The sequence below is a fragment of the Clinocottus analis genome, unplaced genomic scaffold, assembly GCF_023055335.1.
Source record: "Clinocottus analis isolate CAN_PGR_092001 unplaced genomic scaffold, fCliAna1.0.p SCAF_7, whole genome shotgun sequence".
In the NCBI taxonomy this organism is placed as follows: domain Eukaryota; kingdom Metazoa; phylum Chordata; class Actinopteri; order Perciformes; family Cottidae; genus Clinocottus; species Clinocottus analis.
The window spans coordinates 11631646-11653107 of NW_027176229.1; the positions used below are offsets into that span (position 1 = coordinate 11631646).

General features: G+C 39.9%; 1 protein-coding gene across 2 annotated transcripts; it reads right to left on the reverse strand.

The window, feature by feature from the left end:
- Positions 1–208: 208 nt before the first annotated feature.
- Positions 209–21136, reverse strand: mfsd3 (major facilitator superfamily domain containing 3). Of its 2 annotated transcripts, none has more exons than XM_068566718.1 (6): positions 21020–21136; positions 19694–20516; positions 10942–11089; positions 5993–6093; positions 3613–3722; positions 209–1489 (listed from the first exon to the last, which is right to left on the reverse strand). In XM_068566718.1, the coding sequence occupies exons 2-6, from the start codon at positions 20391–20393 to the stop codon at positions 1283–1285; spliced, it is 1266 nt and encodes a 421-aa protein (XP_068422819.1). In that variant the 5' UTR covers positions 20394–20516; positions 21020–21136; the 3' UTR covers positions 209–1282. The 2 variants fall into 2 exon arrangements, with proteins under 2 accessions (XP_068422819.1, XP_068422820.1); XM_068566719.1 differs by lacking the exon at positions 21020–21136 and adding an exon at positions 20609–20811.
- Positions 21137–21462: the final 326 nt, after the last annotated feature.

The following is a 21462-nucleotide window of genomic DNA, read 5'->3' on the forward strand; positions in this document are numbered from 1 at the left end:
CTCCAATAACAATTTTAAGACTTTAAGATTTACTTTTTATGAATACATTCACTCAGAGCCTGGTGAAAAGAGATCATTCTACGCTGCTGTTTCATTCAAATTTAAAGCCTGAATTATTATTCGATATAACGCATAGTACCATGGAGAGTTACAGTATATTCTATAGTACATATTATTGACATAAAACACAATTTTCCAGTGGTATTGGTCTTTTTTTTTTTTTTTTTACAAAGAACATAGTTATTATTGGTTTATTGAAAAGGCTGATTCTTTGATGGAAACCTTAGACAAGATAGCAACATGCAGTGTGTAAGGCTGCGGTATCCTACACAAAGTGAGTGCTCAGAATCAATTCCAAGAAGAAAGGGATTTTAATCTGAACAAACAGAATAAATGCTCCTGATTCCACTGCTGTACTGCATTTTTATTCACTTTTAAATAGATGAACAATGAAACAGTTGCACTACCTGCAACTCTACTTTGGCTAATTGTTGTAGCATAGATAATATAGTGTGTGTATTGCCACTATTCATTATGAATTAGTGTATGCTCTACTTGGTGCAGCTACTGTATACTGTACATTGCCTCCTGCGTATCGTACAATACAGCGCTGATACGAGGTAGTAGAGATTCATTCATTTAGAACTGTAAACCATACAACTCAGTAAAAATGACTGACTTATTTGAACACAATACAATATGATAGAACAAGCATCACAAAGTAGCAATATTGCTTTTGGCTAAAGCTCTTATTGCTGGGATATTTAAACATTAGAATGGCTCAGATGATACAAACATTTTTCCGTTAGACCTTCTCAACTCTCAGTAGAGTATTATTGTATGTCACTGCCAATTCATCACACCAATCAGATACTGTCCAGACAACTCATTACTTAATGGACTCATTTGTACCTACATAGTATCTTCAAGTTTCCTCACATTACTGCAAATACTAAGACTTTTCTAGTCATTTCAAATGCTAAATAAATAAAATGTAAGGCCATTTTTGCCAGTAAAATGACATTTGTGCAAAAATAAAAAATAAAGAAGCACACTCTGTAGTAGAGTATTTAACAGCATGGCTGATTTCTCCTTAAAAATGGCAGAACAAGAAAGTAAATTTATTTAAATTTTCTAGACTGAAATTATTTGCTGAAGTCTTCAGTGTTATATTTATTGGAAAGACTTTTGAGGTGTCTGAATACTTGTAATCATGTTATTTTAATACATTTTCAGCACCTGCAGATGCCCCGTATCAGGACCTTTAACCCTGATCCTGATTTCACTTTGGCTGTTCTTTGAGCTGGTGCTCCCTGAGCGCACCAGTGAAGGTAGCTGTCCACACGTGGAGGGCTGTCCCAGCGGAGAGGGTGAGGAAGAAGAGGAAGGCAACTTGGAAACCAAACCAATCCACCACGCCTCCGGCCAGAGCGCTAAATGTCAACTTCCCTAGCACCTCCAGAGTTGCCAGGAAACTGTAGTGGGTCGCCTAATGGAGAGAGTAGTGTGGGGAGGAAAAAAGGGCAGGAATGATAAGAAAAGAGTAAGAGGAGGAGGTAAAGGAGCGGGAAGTGAGCAGAGAACAGGACAAGGAGGAAGGAGAGGGTTTGGAAAATAAAGGCACATTGTAAGTAAAAGAGGGAGTAGCACATGGGAAAGTGGAGAGGTGACACTTCATACTATCAATTTATCCTTTTTTAAACATGGAACACAAAATAACAACAACAGACAGACTAGAATAAAAGTGTGATTTTCAAAAAGAAGAAAAAACAAAGAAAAAGGAAACTAGTGAAGGGGGGAAAAATGGAATAAAGAAGACTGGAAGACTGGAAGCCTGAAAGAGAAAGCGTGAGATCGGGGCCTGAGACGATGGATGGAGGCCAAACGAAGAAGAGTATCTGATCTCAGCCTTAAGGAGAGAGAGAGTGAAAAGAGAGATTACCTAATCTTACCTAAACCTCCTCCTTCTGCCCGAGAGCACGGCATTTAAGTGAGGCAGGTAACCAAACAAAACAGAAGTTATCTGGCATCACCGAGACCATCGCTTGAATTAATTAATTCTTTAGGATTAGGACTCTTTTCTTCACAATAATGAAAACCTTTACTCCATCAAACTACAATTGATTTAAATTGTAGGTAGTTTTGAGACATTTACATAGATAAATTACTCTTCTGCATATGGTATGAATTTTGTGTGAAACACTAATCTTTAGTTGGACATTTTGATAGCTTAAAATTCACCAGGTAGACAGCGTGGCCATCGTGATCCTTCGCTACTGTACATCCACACATTATGCCGTAAGCATCTTTTATACTTTCAACAATGTTTGTTTTGCTGTGCACCATTTACTTTCTCATTTTAGCAAAAGAGCTGCAACAATTAGTCGATTAATTAATGAGTAGATTTACAGAACAGGAATCAGCAACTATTTCTAATTAATTAATTGTATAGTTAGGTGAGCTTTTTTAGTTTGTATTATTATTGTACAGACAAAACAAGATATCTGAAGACATCTCCTTAGACGCTCAGAAATGTGACAAATATTTTTCACTATTTTCAGACTATAATATAATTAATTTAAAAATGTAGTTACCACAATCGTTACGATCCGTACAAAACATGGTATGAATTCAAGGAGAGGAATTGGTGTTGAGTTAAGATTACTGTAGTCTGTACACTGAGGGAAAGAACTTTGAGACCTTGTGTGACCACAGCTAAGTGGAGTGCCTTTTTTTCTGAGCAACTTGTTTAACAGATTTGGTTTCTATCTCCTGGGGATCGTTAACAAGCACTCTTACTATCAGCTTTCTGTCACTGGATAGCACTACCTCCAATAACACACACATATACACACAGTGAGCGCAGGCGAGCTAATGCTCCCCCTTCTGTGTGCGCTTACACACACACACTGATTCACACACCAAGACACTAACAATCAAACAGTATATGTGTCACGAGAACCTCTGAAATTAACGGAGGTTCTCTCTGTCACTTATTGTATCAGTAACCAGGTCCTTATAGTTGTACTACAACCTGTGATTTGTTTCCCCTTTCTACTCCACTTTAAGAATGACAGCAATTTAAATGATAATTTGTCACCTTCAAAGATTGACTGAGTGACGAGTGAGTGGCTGTGTGAGTAGTGATCACCTCCAGGCAACGATGACCCAGATACGACGGGAACACAAGGAGTTATGTTAAAGAGGAGAAAACGAGAGAGGAGAGGGAAAAGTCGGAGAGCGTTTATTGAAGCACCCCAGAATGACAAAGAAATAGAGTGAGGTGGTAGGAGGGTCTGAGGTTTTCCAGGTGGAAACAGCTGATGAAAACTGACAGGTATAGGTGACGATGGGTTTGGTTCTGTATGCTGAGGATTTGCCTCTCTGGCCTCCCTGACAATTAAAGGAAATTACCTAAAATTACAGAAAGAGAAAATATGGGAAAGACTGAAAGAAGAAAAGAAAGTTTGTGTTGTCTGATGAAGCCACATCAGATGACCTAACACCAAATAATTCACTGATCCCAAAAAGTTTGTGACAAAAGAGAAACATGTATTACATAACAGTCTCTGTCTCTAGGCTATTGGCAGGTATGAATAACATTTGCTTTACCTGAATGCTTTCCTCGGCCCTCTGAGTGCAATGCATCATGGTAGTGAAGGTGAGCGTGGTGATGAGCCCGCCCAAAAAGTGTTGAACACTCATACTCAGGATGGCCATACCTGAAGTACCGAACACACAAAATCAAACAAAAACAGACACAGAACGTCTCAGTGCAACTATTAGGTTTTTCTGAAATAGGCAGAAAACTATCCATTTTACATTGTTTGCTGCTCTGCTCGACTTCTCACTATACCATTCTATGTAGAAATCAAAGTAGAGAGACAAAGCGGCAAGAAACAGTAAGCTGCTGAAGTGTCTCCTCTCCGTTCTCATACCACCGCCAACTCCCCCCGCCCCCCATCGTCCCCAAAACACATGTAGCGTATCCTCTGAGGGGAAGTGGCAGAGCGGTGTTAGTGGGGAAACACAGAGGAACCACAGAGCCTATCTGTCTCTGCTCCCACTAACACTGAATTATTCACTCAAGCCGCCAGAGTTTTTCCCGAATAAGACTCTTCAGTCAGCGACACAAGACTGTTGGAGTCACACAGATACACCGACTGATCAGACTGGAAGAGTGGGAAGCGGAGGGTTATCATGTAATATTGAAAAATCTGAAACTGAATGTTTTGCCATGTTTTTTTTGGGCGGGGAGTTTTCGTGAAATCTTTGTTCTGGGTTTAAAGTAAAGGGAGGAGAGGGCTCAACTTTCAGTCTGAGAGGCTTGATAGGGGAACAGACAACTAAGACGGAGATAAAAGGCGCAGATATGAATCCCAAAAGCTTTGCGACTGGCTGTGTAAAATAATCATGTGTGTCATTCAGACATTAATAACAGAATGGCTCTCATGAGAGAGAAAGAGCACCTGTCTATCACTGTCCTCTGCATCATCAACTCTTGGGCTGTATTAGTGTTGAACATCTGGATCTATCGGTAGGTCAGTAGTTCCCAACCTTTTTGTCACTGTGTCTAACAATTTCTGTAATTTTTTAAATGACAATCTAGCAGTCATGTGTGCAGGAGTGAGAAAGTAAGCAACGGTTTTAACTTCTCTGTCTAGCGCTCTTTTTTTTCCCGACAATGTCTATGACTTTTTCTGTCTCTCTTCACAGTGCAACACTGTGAAGGGCTTCCAGGAGAGAAAGTGTGTGCCGTAAACCCCATATTTAAACAATTACTCGCATCTTACCTTCCAACATGTTGTATCAATAAAGATAAAGCAATGTCTTATTGTGTCAGCACATCACAGCTTGAAAATGTCAACATGTACTGTGAGTAGAACGAAAGAGGGATTTTGCCTCTACGAGAATTTATTATTTTTTTTAGAGCCAAAAGAGGTGAAACTTTTCAAAAGAAGTGTGAAAGAAAAAACATAATTGTATGTGGTGTGTTCTTCCTTTCTTTTTAGGCCAACTGTTTGACAACCAACAGGCTCCAGGTCACCTGAGCAAAGACCAGACAAGGACATTTCTATTGTGAGATTTAGAGCTTTCACTGTGAAGGTAAATATCTATTGTATAACTGTGCTGTAAAGACATTACTTAACTTCAATATCAATTTACTACCTGCCAGCCAAGGCGACAGAAATCAGCTGACATATTCCACTTGAAAAAAATGGAGAACGCAGGCCTTATGTCACAAATGTCCAGGGGCTGAATACACTGACAGAAATACCACAGCATAATAGCAGAGTAGTGAATGTCACAATGTAGTCTTTGTTAAGATTGTCAGGTGTTGGCTCAACTCAATGCTTATTTTTGAGAACCTAGTTTTGTTATATGTTTGAGTGTATTTCAGTCACTGTTGCAAAAGCATAGTTGTGTCCATTGTTCCTCTTTTCAAATGCAGTCTAGCTATGTTTGGTGAATAGCATTGTGATTTTGTTTAGCTTTTTGTTATTCACCACATTAAATAAGTCTGTAGTTTTCATGACTGATTACAGAGCATATTCAAACGCTGGCCTTTAAAATGTTGATTGAGCTGAATAAATAGTTACTATTCTCAACAAAAGATAATTTCACCTAATCTAACTTTAAGACCATAAATCAGTGTGACTATCCTTGTGTGTTGATCATAAACTCACAATGTACATTTGTGACCTAAAGCTGTGTTTTTACATGTGTTGCATGTTAATGTGTTTATTCAAGAGACTGGCACACTGACATGTAGTACACTATTCATGGAAAAGGATAAAAGACTAACAGATTCACTTTAACTTCTGTTATGAGTCTTTAAACATTTAGAGAGAGGGTTTCCTTTCTTGTCCTTTTATCACCTGCTTGTGTTATATTTACACTAGAACACTGGGATAATGAAAACGGTAATACGTGTTCTAACTGGGCTCCAGTTAAATTGCTGTTGGTGACTGTATTTCAGTCTGTCTCTTACCTTTCATGAGTGGTGATGGCTCCAGTATAGTGAGTAGAGAGCTCTGGAACACCATGCTGACGGTTCGCAATACAAACACACGGCGCATCAGAGCCCCGATGCTACATAGGGAACAGAAAACCAGCCAAGTATTAGAGATGTTCAACTTTTAGGTACGAGTTTTAGTGATAATCTGGTTGAAATGTGGTGACAGCGGCTCAAGGTTGGTACATTTGGAGACACTGTCCTTTTTATTTTCATGTTACACACACACTTACATGTGCACACAGTAACATGTGTGAATGTGCTTAAGTAAACAAGTCCCCAGACACTAATTGATTCCCTGTTAGTGCAAGAAAATCATCCCCCTGTGGGTTTAGTTTGTGACGTAATCAATAACCTAAGGAGATCCCCAGCATGAGGAAGATAATTAATCACTGTTAAGACATGCACGCACACACAAACACATACAAACGTTGTGTGACATCAGGGATTAACGATGCCAATCACTCAGAGGATGCCTGCCACTCAAAGGACTGTGTGTGTGTGTGTTTGTTTGTCTTTTTTGCATGTAATTATCTATGTGTAAAAAAAGGTCTGAGGAAAAAGGAGCTTGTCACACAAAGCAGGATATCGGATTTATTTGGATAATAGTAAAATAATTTCAGTCCATGATTGGGATCTAAAGTTTAATGTTCTTCTCAGCTAAATGTACCTTTGAATTTCATCATCCTTATGAGATGAGACCCTGATCTGTATTTGGCTGAGCTGTGATCAACCTCTGATCTGAATATTGAGTGTGTTTCTATTTTCCCCCCCATTGTGGACAAATGTGATAGGAAATGAGGGGAGCATGAGCACTGCTGACATGCACCACAAGTCCCTGACAACACTTGAGCCAGGTATACACGGATTATATGGTATGAGCTGCATCCAGCAACTATTTTCGTAAATGATTAATTGGTAGATATATCATATGTATTAATGTTTTTGATGTATAAAAACAAGAAAAAAATGACCATCACAATGAACTACAACTTTGGTGAAGTATGACTGTCTGACATAAATACATAATGTGACATTCAACATTAGTTTTTTCTCTAACATTTGCTCAAGTGACTCAAGAAAAAATGCTGCCTGTCTCCAACAGAATCACCCAGTTGCTGTATAATACCGTCATACAATAAATAATCTGTGTATGGGATTAAAAATTAACAGATTATTACAAACGAATACTTTCGAAAGGCAGCAGAAAACACTTGCTTTGACTCCTACATAAGTAATTCTGAAGAGATTTTCAGTATCTCTCTCTCTTTCTCCCTCTGTCCCTCATCAAGCCTTTCCTTACCTCTCTACTGGAAAACCAATCCTGCATCATTCACATGCTAAAGACATTCTTCTCTCTGCTCCTTTACCCACCTTCTCAATGACAGTCTTTCATATCACGCACTCTAGAGATGCTGAGGGAGGGGTGTGTGTGTGTGTGTGTGTGTGTGTGTGTGTGTGTGTGAGAAAGAGAACCTGCCTGGCTGCCACCTCACACGGGCCGGGCCCAGATAAGAATAGCCATGTTCTCGGGTTGCCAGTGGCAGTTGTAAAGGGGGTCATTCACTGACCACTCAGCCATTTCTGATGGTGGGGAGTAAAACCCTTCCAACTGAGCTTTTAGAGGTGGGACTGCAGCCTGGTGGACAGCACTCTCTCTGTGTGAATGTGTGTGTGTGTGTGTGTGTGTGTGTGTGTGTGTGTGTGTGTGTGTGTGTGTGTGTGTGTGTGTGTGTGTGTGTGTGTGTGTGACAGAAAGAGGGGAGGAAGGAGACATGTTCATCTGACACTGGACGGTTCATACAACCAAATAAAACCAAATACATCCATTTCATCAAAAAATCTAGAATCGAGTTGTCATATATTTTACTGTTTATACAATTGTGCAATTAGATTATTGATTTATCAAATAAAAAAATCAATCAATGAATTTTTTTAAAGAATGTAATTTTTGAATAATAAGTCAATACAATGGGTGGATTAATCATACATTTTGTCATTAATATCTCACACAATATCTCTGTTGAATGCAAATATAATTTTTCATGAGGGCAGCGGGACATGATTATTAAAAATGATTAACTCTGATTCATCAACTGTTATTTAACATAGACTATCCTAACATCACTGTATGGTTGACTTTTAAATGTTTTAAAGGAAAACAAAAAGCAGTTCCCACACATTATTTTCCAATAGAGACATCAGAAACTGATGGCAGAAACTGTAACCAGTAAATACTTAGAGACAAACTGAACTTAACACTCCAATGAGTCAAAACGGCTTCAGTAAGTTCATGTGCTTTCTGTCTGTGTGAACAATTTACTTTTTTACAAGTTAAAGGTTCTTTACAAGGGAGATGGCGGGAAATAGGGAAATATTAAAAGCCCAAAAAGTATAACAATGGCATTTTTTTTAAAGTGCTTTTCCCTCAAAAACGTTTTGCCTTTGGAGGCTTTCTCTGTGTTAGCTAGTGACACATTACATGAGGAGAAAACTTGGGAGCCAGTTGGGAACTGAATCCAGACAGAGCACATGGCAACTGACACATGTCAACAAAAAGGCAAGCATACAAACAACAATATGTGAGCGAAACACACAAGTTCCACTACAGTATCTCTAGCTCTCTTATAGTAAATTGGCTACATCGTAAAATGTTCTTCTACATAAGGATGGAAAGATGGTTAGATGTTTGTTCAACGCATAATATGCAATTTACTGGCACTATGGGTCTCTCATTTAAAACAAGAACAAAAGACAAGAATCTCCTTCAGTGCTCATCATTGAGGAGGTTTTTACCGCAGAAGTCTCCTCGTCCCAAAACAAGACCAAACGAAACAGGCTTTTAACTTGATTGAAATTACGTGACATAAGTTTTGTTTTTTACTTGTTTCTAGACATTTTAATGTTGGAAATTTGTACATATTCTACCTTTAAGAGTACAATATCACACAGTGTGGCAACTAACACACTATCCTCTAGAAAGGCATTGTTGTTATTTATAGCTCTTATTACATCACACTGGCCATAGGCCGGGCTGTGCTATGATGTGATCCTAGTATAAGCAGACATAAAACCTTATGCAACAATGGTCAGCCACAAAGACAATGTCAATGCGCTGAAGGGGAAACCATGTAAAGGTTAAATTCAATACTAAAACCGCTTGCACATCTTACTGCCTGCTCATCAATATTGTAATTCTACATTAACCAGATTTTTAACACTGTATACCTTTGATAATATACGCAATTTAAAATGATAAAAAATCACGGTAATGAGTCAAATCTAATATACTGCCATTTGATATATTATTAATAAAAGTATTTTTTTTTGTATTTAAGAATTGAATTCAACTACAGTTGCATGTTGCCTCTCTGGAATCAAACCCTGAAGGGTGTGAATGTGTGTGCGCGCGCATAAGTGTGTGATGGATTGGCTGCTCATGCTGTTCACACACCACACACCAGACACAGGGGGTCCCTGAGCTCTCAAACAAGGCTATGTTTACTTAAATTACTGTACACACACAGTCAGACAGGCATAAACACACACACACACACACACACACACACACACACACACACACACACACACACACACACACACACACACACACACACACACAAATCAATGAAGAGTAATAAAAAATGTGAAGAACGAGCCCACAGTGATGAGGACTCTAGAGATAAAGGAGGAGGAAGCAAGCTGCAAGCAAGTTTTGAGAAGGAAGAAGAAGAGGAGCGAGATGAGGAGGAAAATAAAGATGATGATGATGATGATGATGATGATGATGATGATGATGATGATGATGATAGAATTGTTACATCTGATGGGATGAGAGCACAGAGTATGCGGCTGTAAGGTACATGTTCCTGTTGTGCTGTGCACTGGACTTTATTTACTTCTTTCTTTCTGCTGGAAACTAGTTCCAGTCCTATGACAGCTCGTTTTCACCTCATTGAGCCTTGGCTTGGCTTGTTTCTAAAAAAAATGTTGCATTAACCTTCTAAATGTGTATATGATGTCAAGAAATCTAACAAATCACCTGCAACCACCCGGGCCAGTCAAAGTTCACATTTATGTGCGAGTTAAATTTGAATTAAAAACTACCAATAGTCATTTTTTTGGGAAAGAAAGCTCCAAATATTGTGTCATAGTAGGGTTTTTGAATATTGGTCAGACAAAACAATATATTTGACAGGCATTTATAAGCATTTATTTACAGTTGTATATACCAAACGATGAAGGAAGTAACTGGCAGATTAATTCATAATTGAATTAACTGGTAAATGTTGCCTTGTGAATACTGGACAACGCTATCAAATATATGGATTTATTGAAATGCAAAAAAATGGGTACCTTCACAGTGTGTCGTCTTTGACTTTGAAATGCATTTTATAAACTCTTAGAGGTGCTAAATACATGATTGGGAGCATTTCTGGCGAGGGACGAGCAGGCGGCTCGCAGCTATTGGTGCCTACAGCAGGACAGGACTTGTAGTGCTGACTTGAGGGGAAACGGAGGGTTTGTGATACGCTTCGGTGACAGCGCTATCAGCTGTAAACGCCATATAAGCACAGTGCAGATCGGTGGCGTTTAGCTAGCCAGTGTGGCAAGGTCACGTGCACTAAAAGCATGCTATGTCAACCAAACAGGGAGAAGCTTGGATTACAACACACAGAGAGGTAGAGATAATTCATTCTCTGCTCAGGTAGACATTAGTAATCAATATCTTTATATAAAAAACAGTTGCTGCTATATTAAAGCTCTGAATATCTAATGTAGCACCTTTAAGTGAATTTTCCCCTGAGCACCAAATTAATTTAAAGACCCTGCAATAGGATGCCACTAAAAAGTTCAGAGTCCTGCAACGATCATGGTGAAACCAGTGATAACCTGGTGAGAATAACAGTGTTGATAAAGGCTACCTGAACTGAGCGAGCAGCATGCCTCCCAGGGAAGACCCACAGATGGAGAAGCCCATGGCGATAACGCCATTCCAGAAGCCAAGCTCTCTGGCGGTCATGTGATGATCCAACAGGAAAAGAGGAAACATGGTCACTGCACCTTGCTCACCTGTATACATAGTGACAGAAGAGACAGGTGGACAAAGAAAGAAGAGGAGGGAAGGAACAGACTTGAATGAGTTTATTCGGTCAGATATGATGATGGTAAAATGTGCAATTGAGACACCATGTATTATGTACTGTATGTCTCTGACTAAGCATTACTATTTTTCACCTACAGTAAATATGTGAGACACTTCCCAAATACACACGCCTGTTCCAATCACAGTCAAATACGATGAGGATGTTGTACCAATCTGTTTAGCCTGCAAGACTGAACAACATGGTTTTCCTGAGATTACAACCGCCGAATCAAATACAGCACACCGACACGCAGCGCACCTAGGCCTATTCCTGGAAAGTGTCAATAATAGATGCCTGACAAGAAAAAGAATACCCTCAGTCACTTTATCAAACGGGGCCTAGCACTTTTCCTAAAGCACCAAAAGGAAAACACAACAAAAACACAAAAACTTCCACAGATGAAACAGACCTCACAAAGACCTTTCAGTCAAAATAAAAAGTTTCTGTCAGACAATAAGACTTTCTCTGTGTGGCGTTGAGTGTGGGGGTAATGTTCTGCTGAACATTACAGTAAAATATTCAGTGGCGCCGACTTTACGCCATTATTATATTAATGGAGACTGACTTCAGACAGACAGTGGGACCAAGGAGCTGCGTGAGTGACAGCTTGGCTCCCAGACTGCTGTCAAAGACGACGCAACACAACGCGACGACTCACTCACTCAGTCAGTCAGGAGACAAACAAAAATAGAAAAGTATGAAAAAAAGGCAGATGAAACAGACTGAAATAAAAAAAATGAGAAAGACTAGAAGCTCCCAGTGATAGGGAGTGCAGCAGTAGAACGAGAGTGTCACCACTGGCGTGACAACCCAGCAGAAACATGGCGTAGGCAATTTGGATTCTCTGTGTAGGAAACACTTGTCTCTCACTTCTGTCACTCAGGTTTCACTGCTTGCAATTTACATATAGTTAATAAAGAAGGGGATGACTATGTTCAAAACAGTCATGAAAAGTAAAGCCAATAAGATAGGTCTGTGTAGGATAGGATAAAGTAAAAGAGGAATGAAGAGAGTCAGAGGTAATTCAAATCTTACAAGATGTACTGAGCAGTATGTACTTTGCACTTTGGACCAGGCAATAAATTAAATTATTGTAATGTAATAAAGAAGTCACACAACAGCAACCTGTTCAAATGTTACGCCTAACCCCATGATATATTCAAATTTAAGATAATAGACTTACAGTACATCTTTAGAATATGTCATTACATTACTTACCCCTCACACACAGTGGAAGCTGCACTGATACACTTACAGTGCAATGTTAACATTTTAATATCTGTCATTCTCTGCGCTGAACTGTTATGAGCAGCATCAACTTAGCCGTAACCATATTCGTCATAATAAAGTAAACATTGGCAGCCCATTGATGCCTGGGTTGTTTACCCATGGTTCTGTGCTCCCGTTCCTGCCTGCCTGTTGTTTAGCTCAAAGCTCAGAGCTTTCACAGTCCTGCCTTCAACTAATTATTTCTTTAAAGAGGGGGGTTGGGGGAGGGCAGACAAACACAAGCAGGCTGATTATTCCTTTCTATAAATATTCTCAAAGCAACAATTGTCCATTTCAGCAGGGATTTCATTAGACATCCGCAAAGATTAAACAAGCAGAATGAAGGGGAAGGAGAAAAGGGTGGAACAAGAGCGATGGGGGGAGACGATGAGAGATAGGGAACGGAGTGGGTCGGAAGAGGGAGGACGAAGAAAAAGATAGTGTGAAAAATAAAAAGGACTACTTTTTAAAGCGCAAAGATAGAAACAGCGGAGATTTATTCTGACAATCAGAATGCATTTATCTAAAAAAAACGACTGGAGAAAAAGGAGAGCAGCATGGGATGGAGACAGCTAAAGACAAAGGAAGAGGAGGGGGCAGATGAACAGAGACACTGTCTGTGACAAAACAATTTAACATTAAAAGAAGTAGCGGGGCTGTTTTTAATCGTAGTTTTTTTCAAAGGTTTTTTATGACATCAAGTCATCGACCTTCAAGCGGCTATAGTGGGGTCCACGCACCGTAAAATAAAAACAACTATTTTATTTCCTGCAAAAGTGCGAACAATTTTTTATTTCACTCCAGACAGTTCTGTCTTTTTCTTCTTAGTTTTTCTTCAGACAACAAATCTGAGGTTGTTGCACTTATTGTTGCCGTCCATTGAAAACAATGAATGTAATGATTAAGAGTGTTTCAAATAAACTGATTATTTGGTTTACTACACGAGTTTGAAGCCCCATTGAATTGAAAAATGCATCGTCTCACTCATACCTCATTAAAGGCGACATTTTGGAGATACATGGTTATAGGACAACTTAATGTTAAAACACGGTCAATCAAATCTGATCAAATCATGTCGACAGTCCAGAGAGATTAGAGGAGTTTTACAGTGTTACCCATATAACATAATATTATCAAAATTATATTATTAAAATGAATTAAATTAATTTTTTTCTAATTTCATTTTAAATAAGAAATAAATGTAATGTTATGGATAAATGTTAAAGATTAGAAACTAGGTTTTCAGACACTTGAGGGGGTAAAGTAAGAGATAAAAAAAAGAAGCGGGGTTGTTTTATTCTTCCAAGTTATGAAGGACACTTCATGGCAACACTAATTACTTGTTAACGGACATATTAGTGCCGGTTTAGTAAGATGGGTTTCATCAGATAATGTCCGATTGTTTTACTGAACATAATGAAACCATTTCATGGGACAAAATAGAGAGGGTTCACTGTTTTAGCGATACAAACAGAGCTTAAAGAGTTTTTTCCTAACAGTCGGTGACTCAGAAAGCTGTTCAAAAGTAAAACACTGTTTGTCGTTTTCAGCAAAGCAAAAGATACAAGCAAACATAGCAACGACTTTATGAGAAAACTGGTCTTAATTTTGCTAACACACTACCACCAATACTACCAAAAGATAGCCAACTTTGGCAACTTTAGTTGTTTTAGGACAGTTATTCCAAGTTATCCGGATTAGTTAAAAAAAGATTCTCCACATAACACTTCTGTCTGTATGAGATGGGGGAGATGGCCTGTGAGTATGTGTGAATGTTGGGTGGTAAAAGCGATCAGAGTAGGATACGGGTGAGATATGGGGGAGATGAGGGTGAGAGGTTGACAAGGACAGTGGGGTCAAATCCTGACGTCCGAGAGCAGGAGAGATCACTGAGGACACTAAGTCCCCCCGCCGAACGATATTATCACTTCTTGCAGGGAGCTCCGTACACAGAGAAGAAAACTCAAGAAAATCAAAGTTAAAAGACAGTTTGCAGAATCAACCCATTAAATTATAGCCATTTGATTAAATGTTTATGAATAAATTGGTCAAAGTACATACACACTGCATGTTAGAGACCAGCACATATACAAAAACACACGCAAATATTCATGTGCATATAAATGCACACACACCTTTCAGCAACAGAGCCCAGTCTATTCACAATGAGCCCAGTCTCTCTCTCACTCTCCCGCCCCCCCTTCTCTCTCTCTCTCTCTCTCTCTCTCTCTCTCCAACAGATTAATGTAGATGTCAAAGAGTTCTCATGAACATGTTCAAATACACTCTTTAACTATGCATAAGCAGAAGAACCCAAACCTGCTAGGTTACTGGGTGGATTTTGTTTGTTCTCAGTGTATAATTTTTTCAAATATGATGTAATATTAATATCCATTCTGGGTCTCAAGAGTAAATATCCCCTTAATCTAAACAATCTTTCAAGACTTTCTGTAGAAACTTGGCATGCTACAATTCCATTATGTCTTTTAAAAAGGCACTTTGGGTTTCAATAGTTTTTCCTACAATATTGTGCATACGAGGGATAAGTGGCATTTGTTGGTTCGATTAAATTAAATTTCTTAGTTTATCTGTGATCCAAAAAAGAAAAAAATTACGAAATTAAATTGCAGACATAAGGCCTACCTTATGTCTGCAATTGATAGAGACGGTGTTGAGACACAACAAACTCAAGAAAGCAATTACTATTATTAGTTATTAGTGTTTTCTAAAGCTATCAAAGCTTTGTTTACATCAGTTGTTTAAGTACAACACACAACAAAACGGGTACATTTTTAAAAAAAAAAAAGTATTTGTTGATATAAGCATGTTATGGTGTTTATTTTAACCATAAAGACCAAAAATCCAATTTGTATTTAGCTCATTAAGTGAGATTCATAAAGTCAAAAATTTGGATACGAATTGAACCTGTAAGTTCCTGCATGGACAAGAGTGATTTCTATTGCCATTTTGCTCGCTGTCTTTCTCAGGGCACCATGTGGTGGTTGTTCATTTATTCATCCCTTCCTTCAGCCTCTCTCCCTGCAGTCCTTCTTTTTCCCTCTGGAAAATACCCCCAACACTCCCTCCCTAAGTTTCTCTCGTCTCTCATTCCCACCGCTCCACCTCCCTTCATAACTCAAAACTCGATGAACTCTCCAAAACCCACCACCATGCACTTCTGCTGGCACCCGAGTCTCTGAAACTGCTCTGCGGACTGGACTGTAGGCTTAATCTCAACACCCTGTTCCTCGTACATGGTTTAACAAAGTCGATCAAATGTCATATTATCCAACTTAACCTAACAAGATGATTGACGAAAGGATATGTCGGTTCCACGAAGGTGGATCCGCCCTTAAATTCTCGTTCTGTCTCGTTCATTTTATCCAGATGTCAGTCCATAGGATGATTGTGCGTGCCCGAACACCAAATTCATGATGTTCTCTTGCTACAATGGAAAATAAGATCACAGAAACATCGTCTCTTTTCTCTACTGACGAGCAGAAGATGATCATGACTACAGATTACTAGGAGTTTACTAGGAGTTTGAATGTGTGTATGGGCAGATCAGTATGTATGTATTATTCATAATCAGAAATTCAATAAAATTGAAGCAGTGATACGTATTCTTATCATGAATCCACCTTAATCATGTTCTACAATAATGATATGTATAGTATAATAATAACACTGCTATATAATTATGAGTGCTTTCAACACGTCCAAGTATCTTAAGCGCTAAATAAACGTTACTAACAGCAAGACATGCAGCGGTTTAACGATGTTCTCCGCATCGTGGATTGATGGTGATTGATCTAAACTGGCTTTGTGGAACCGAAAGCCTGATCTACGTCATCTTATCCTGGAAATTATTCAGCTATATCAGTAAGTCAGGTACGATGAACAGGGCCCAGGATGTATGGTTCGAGTGTGTCCGTGTGAGTATTTGAGATGAGCAGGGCAACCTTTGCTTTCATACATTTGTTTTTAATTGATTAAAGACCCAATATATTTTACTGTATTTGTACGCTCAGAGAAGCCCTACAAACTTTACCCCGTCAACCTCAACCTTTAAACTTTGCATCCAGGGAAAATGTAGTCCCAATAAAAACACTTTTTTCCTTTGGAGAGGTGTCAATTTATTTTTGAAGCCTGTAATTTATGGTGCTGTTGAACTGCATTGCATTAAAATGAGAGCTGTTTGTAATATTTTGTCAAACCCATTCATATCAATGAATTGTGTCTAATACACTGATAACTGTGTGTATTTAAACATTAACCATTGTAGTTGTCTTTTTTTGAGGAAAAGGTTGTGAAGTATTAGAACAAAGCTTTTCTTTTTTGTGTTCATCCATCCATCCAATTCTCTGTACACCTGGTCAGTTCCCAGGGAAAGCCACCATCAGGGGCCACTTCTTCTCACCATCATTTACGTCTCTTGTCAAACATACAGGGTTAATGACCCCCTACCTTAAAAAGAAACAGCTCTGACGTGTGAAACCCTGTGGCATAACAAGCAAAGAGTTGTTAATTCCTAATAATATAATAACAATATGGGTACATTTGAAGACTAGCAATGCAATATATTTAAATTAAATGCATTGAAGGTGTTGATTGAGCTAAATAATTATGTTCCTCAAATTGTCAAATTATAGTAATTAACACTTTGCACTAATGTAAAAAGATAACGAGGATTGACACTTCAGCTACAACATGTTTTAGCAGATTCACATGCCAGCACAGATCTGAACAGTTTGTTTTTTACATATGACATCAACAGGATATTCAAATGTTTGTGTCCAACATTTGAGCTCATCTGTATCTCGAAACCTCTCGTTTTCCTATTTCTTGACCTTTTCGTTTTCTCTCCATCCCCCTTTCCTTTCGAGCCCTCCGTCCGGCTAGCCGTCTAAGTCCACCCGGACAGTTTTCCCATCATGCCTGTGGCCTTAGATGGCACTAGGGTCACAGTTCAGACACGAGGCTGCCAGTGATTGGCCACTGTGTTGGACCCAGCACAAACTCAGAGTTCATTAGGAATAGATGAGGGAGAGGGGGTCTGCGCTTGCGTTTGTGTCAGTGTTTGCAAAGAGGAGGAGGGGGGGGGGGGTTCAGACAGGCAGATAACACAAACATACCCACACACCCATTGAACAACAACAATACTGTCTCACATCGGCAATTATGATGGCACATCCAGGCTGAATCTAAAATATTACACAATATTCTTTCCCCCGCAAAGATGGCAAATATTTAGACTGCTACAACAGGAATATCTAACGAGTGACAACGGTCTTAATGAATCTACTGAGAAAACACTAACTACTACAGTAATTATTGTTGTAATCATGAGCATCAGTCGATGGTTAGTGTTCGTGTGACAGAGAGAGTGTTGGGGGGGGGGGGGGTTGCTCCCCAGACAGATTAGGGGTTTCAGCCAGCCTTCATATTTTGTCTAGTAGTGTCGTCTGCTGGGACTCATCCGATTACTGAGCCACTCTTAAAACTCGCTCAAAAACACACACACGCACACAATCTAAAAACAAAGGCATATACATTCAGCACATACACAAGTTAACACTATGTAAACATGAGGAGACAATTATACTCCCACCACCCACATACACTCTCTCACACACACAAACACACATCAACATGATGCGCTGTCTTCCATTTCGGTTTCTGAACGCAACAGACACAAAGACACTCTAATCCTTACATAATCCCCTTCTGCTACCAAACACCAAACTCTGGTCGTATCAACTCTTTCTCCCACACCCACACCCACACACACACACACGCACGCACGCACGCACACACAAGCTCGACTGATCCAAAACTACTTTCAGTTTTTTGTTTCTTATTGGAGCCATCTTATTCATATACAAAACTCACTGCATGAGCGCAATATGCATTCAAACTAACATTGTCTTCTTGTTCAAGTGCCTTAGGTTTTCACTTTTATAACAGAGATAAAAAAAAACAATGGCTTTATCTTAGAAGGGCCTGTATTTTTAAACATACATACAGGACCTGCTAAGACACAATAAACTGTCAAGTAATAATAACTTCCCAAACTTTTCCAATACACTTCTTCGTTCGGTCTTCATGGACACACCAACAGAGACATCTAGTGGTGAGCTCTGGATCCTACATGAAGGTAGGAACACAACTAATGTTCACAGTGGGCCAAAGGGAACCATTTCAGCAAAGTTTTCATTGCTTCAAGTTCTTTTTCTTTTTGTCTGCCTGGTCCTTGAACCGAAAGCAAATACAAAACTGATAAGCTTAGAAACTGGACTCCCAGATGAGATGGAAGTGCTCTGATTTATTCTTTTCTATTTCGTCCTTTAGTGATTTCGATCACTAAAGGATGATGACAGCAGCAATGGCATCAGCATCTTATAATATACACATATAATTAGAGCTGCAAAAATTAGTAGATTGAAACAAAATGTATCTGAAAAAATTCAATTGAGTGGGTTGCACGGTGGTGTAGTGGCTACCACTGTCCCCTCACAGCAAAGGGGGCCCGAGTTTGGTTTCTGATCTGGACAGTCCTTCTGTGTGGAGTTTGCATGTTCCTTTGGGTTCCTCCCACAGTCCAAAGACATGCATCTTAGGTTAATTAGACTCTAAATTACCCACAGGTGTGAATGTCTGTCTATATATGTGCCCTGTGATAAACTTTGCCCAATATCAGCTGGGATTGGCTAGTGCCCCACGACCCGAAATAGGGTAAGCGGTTTGGATAATGGAACTTAATTGAGTGGGCGATAAACTGCAGACCTGTCCAGGTTGAACCCTGTCTTTGCCCAATGTCAGCTGAAATCGGCTCCAGCAACCCTGAATAGGATACGCGGTTCAGATAATGGAATTGATTAATCGATTCAGTCATTTATCAAACTCCGAGGATTCTCTTGTTCCAGCCTTCAATGTGAGAAATTCCTGCTTTTCTCCGTTTTACATTATTGTACACTGAATATCGTTGGACATTTGAGGACATCGCCGAGAAAAATGTGACGGACATTTATCACTTTTTTGTGACATTTCATAGATCAAACAATTGATTAAAAAAAAACATCTCGAAGCAGCTCTAAAAACCAAGTACATTTTACTCTGGGAAGGTTGAGACATAATATCAGTATTGACCCAGGCTGCAAATAATACAAATAATTCATTAAAAAGATTTTGATCTCACTAATTGAGAAACTTTGAGTCAGGTCGTCATTTCAACAAGCGCTTGCGTATTAGTCGGACTCACCTAGTTTGTATGTCAGCACATACAGGACTGTCCAAGGGGTGCCCGGCACTGCCAGCATCTTCCTCCACACTCTCCATGGCCTCATAGCGTCTGATCCCTGCCCACCCCTCTTGCTACTATCTGCCTGTTGGGCCCTCAAAGTCTCATCATCCAGCACAGGAGCCCCCCACACAAACAGTGCCACGCCTGCGTACACAAATGTCAGCAGCATAAACATCCAGCTCCATCCAGCCACGTCAATCACAGCCAGCAGCCCACCTCCGGCAAACACAGATCCAGCTTTATAGCCCACGACTTGGGCTGTATTGCCCAGGCCCAGCTCCCCGCGACCTTTCAACAACGCCACCGCGGCCCCGTCTACAGCAATATCCTGGACAGAAGCCAAAGAGTTCATGACCAAAAGGGTTCCTGCTACTCCCCAGACATGTGCTTCTGGGGCCAGGGCAGCACTGGAGAGGCATGTCAGAGCCAGCCCAGACACTGTCCCCACCAGCCAGCGGCGCTTCGTGCCAACCCGGTCCACAAAAGGGGCCCAGAGCACCTTGAGGACCCATGGAAAGTAGAGGATCTTGGTGAAGCCAATGCGAGTTAGGGAATGACCAGCTCCACGCAGGTAGACAGGAAGCAGGGAAGACTGGAGACCGTAGGGGATGCCCTGGACAAAGTACAGCAGGCCCAGGAAGACAAGTTTGTCATTCATGATCTACTTCCACGAGAGAGCCTCTAATTGAGCAGACACCGCAGGGGGCCATTGGTCAGGTCATTGCTGAGTTGAAAGAAGAGCTCCTCAAATGGACTGGCAGACCCAGATGAACTGATCGAACTGAAATGAAAAGACACAGTGTGAAGTTCAGGGTTATGATGCTGAAGTTTCAGTCTTGTTAAAGAGGTCATGGGGTAACTAAAGACACTCACAGCTCCCGCAAGCAGCCTTAAAAGGAGTTGCGTCCACGCTGCTGTTTTACTGCCTTCGGCGCCCAGCTCAGTTATCGGTCACGTTAACCGGGGCTACCGTTAGCTTCTCAAAGTCAAATGACTTATGGACACAAACACGCTCAATGCCACGGTGACCACGTGTGTTTTCATCATTTCACTTATATTACAACACAAACGTGACTTTGTGTCGTTGACATTTTTACTGAGACACAACAGTTAGCGGTTTGTTGACCTACTAGACGAGCTAGCGTTAGCTAGCTAGTGTCATGGTAACCTTAGTGTAATAAACGAGCTTATAAACACACTTGTACAGCGTGTCAACATGATAAGGTGTTATGTTGCACTCAAAGAAACAGTTTCGTATGTCTTATGAGCTAAATGAGCACCTACTGAGATAGAAAGTCGGCTAGCCTTGGAGCTCCTCTTGTTTATAGTTGTGGTCTGAATGAGCCATGAGGTTGCCAGGTTGGGTGACAGATCCCTCTTCTGCAGATAGCAAACAGGAAGAGGTCATGTCTGTTTTATAATTGTAACGCCAAAGCATGTGTCTGTTTTCCACCATTAAACACTACATGATGAATTACTGCTATTACAGTGCAGTAAAAACATTGTATTACCCAACCCTAGGCTCCTTAATGACACTAAAATATACCTAATAGATGTACTCTATCATCCACTCTGGGTGTGTGATTCATTGGTGTTCATTGTGTGTTTACAAATAGAGACTGCTGTGTTAATTGTATTTTCATTTCTAAAATGATGGTTTTGCAATATTAATACAGTAATAATATATGCAATTTTAACCAAAATATGTGGTTGCCTGTGCATCATGG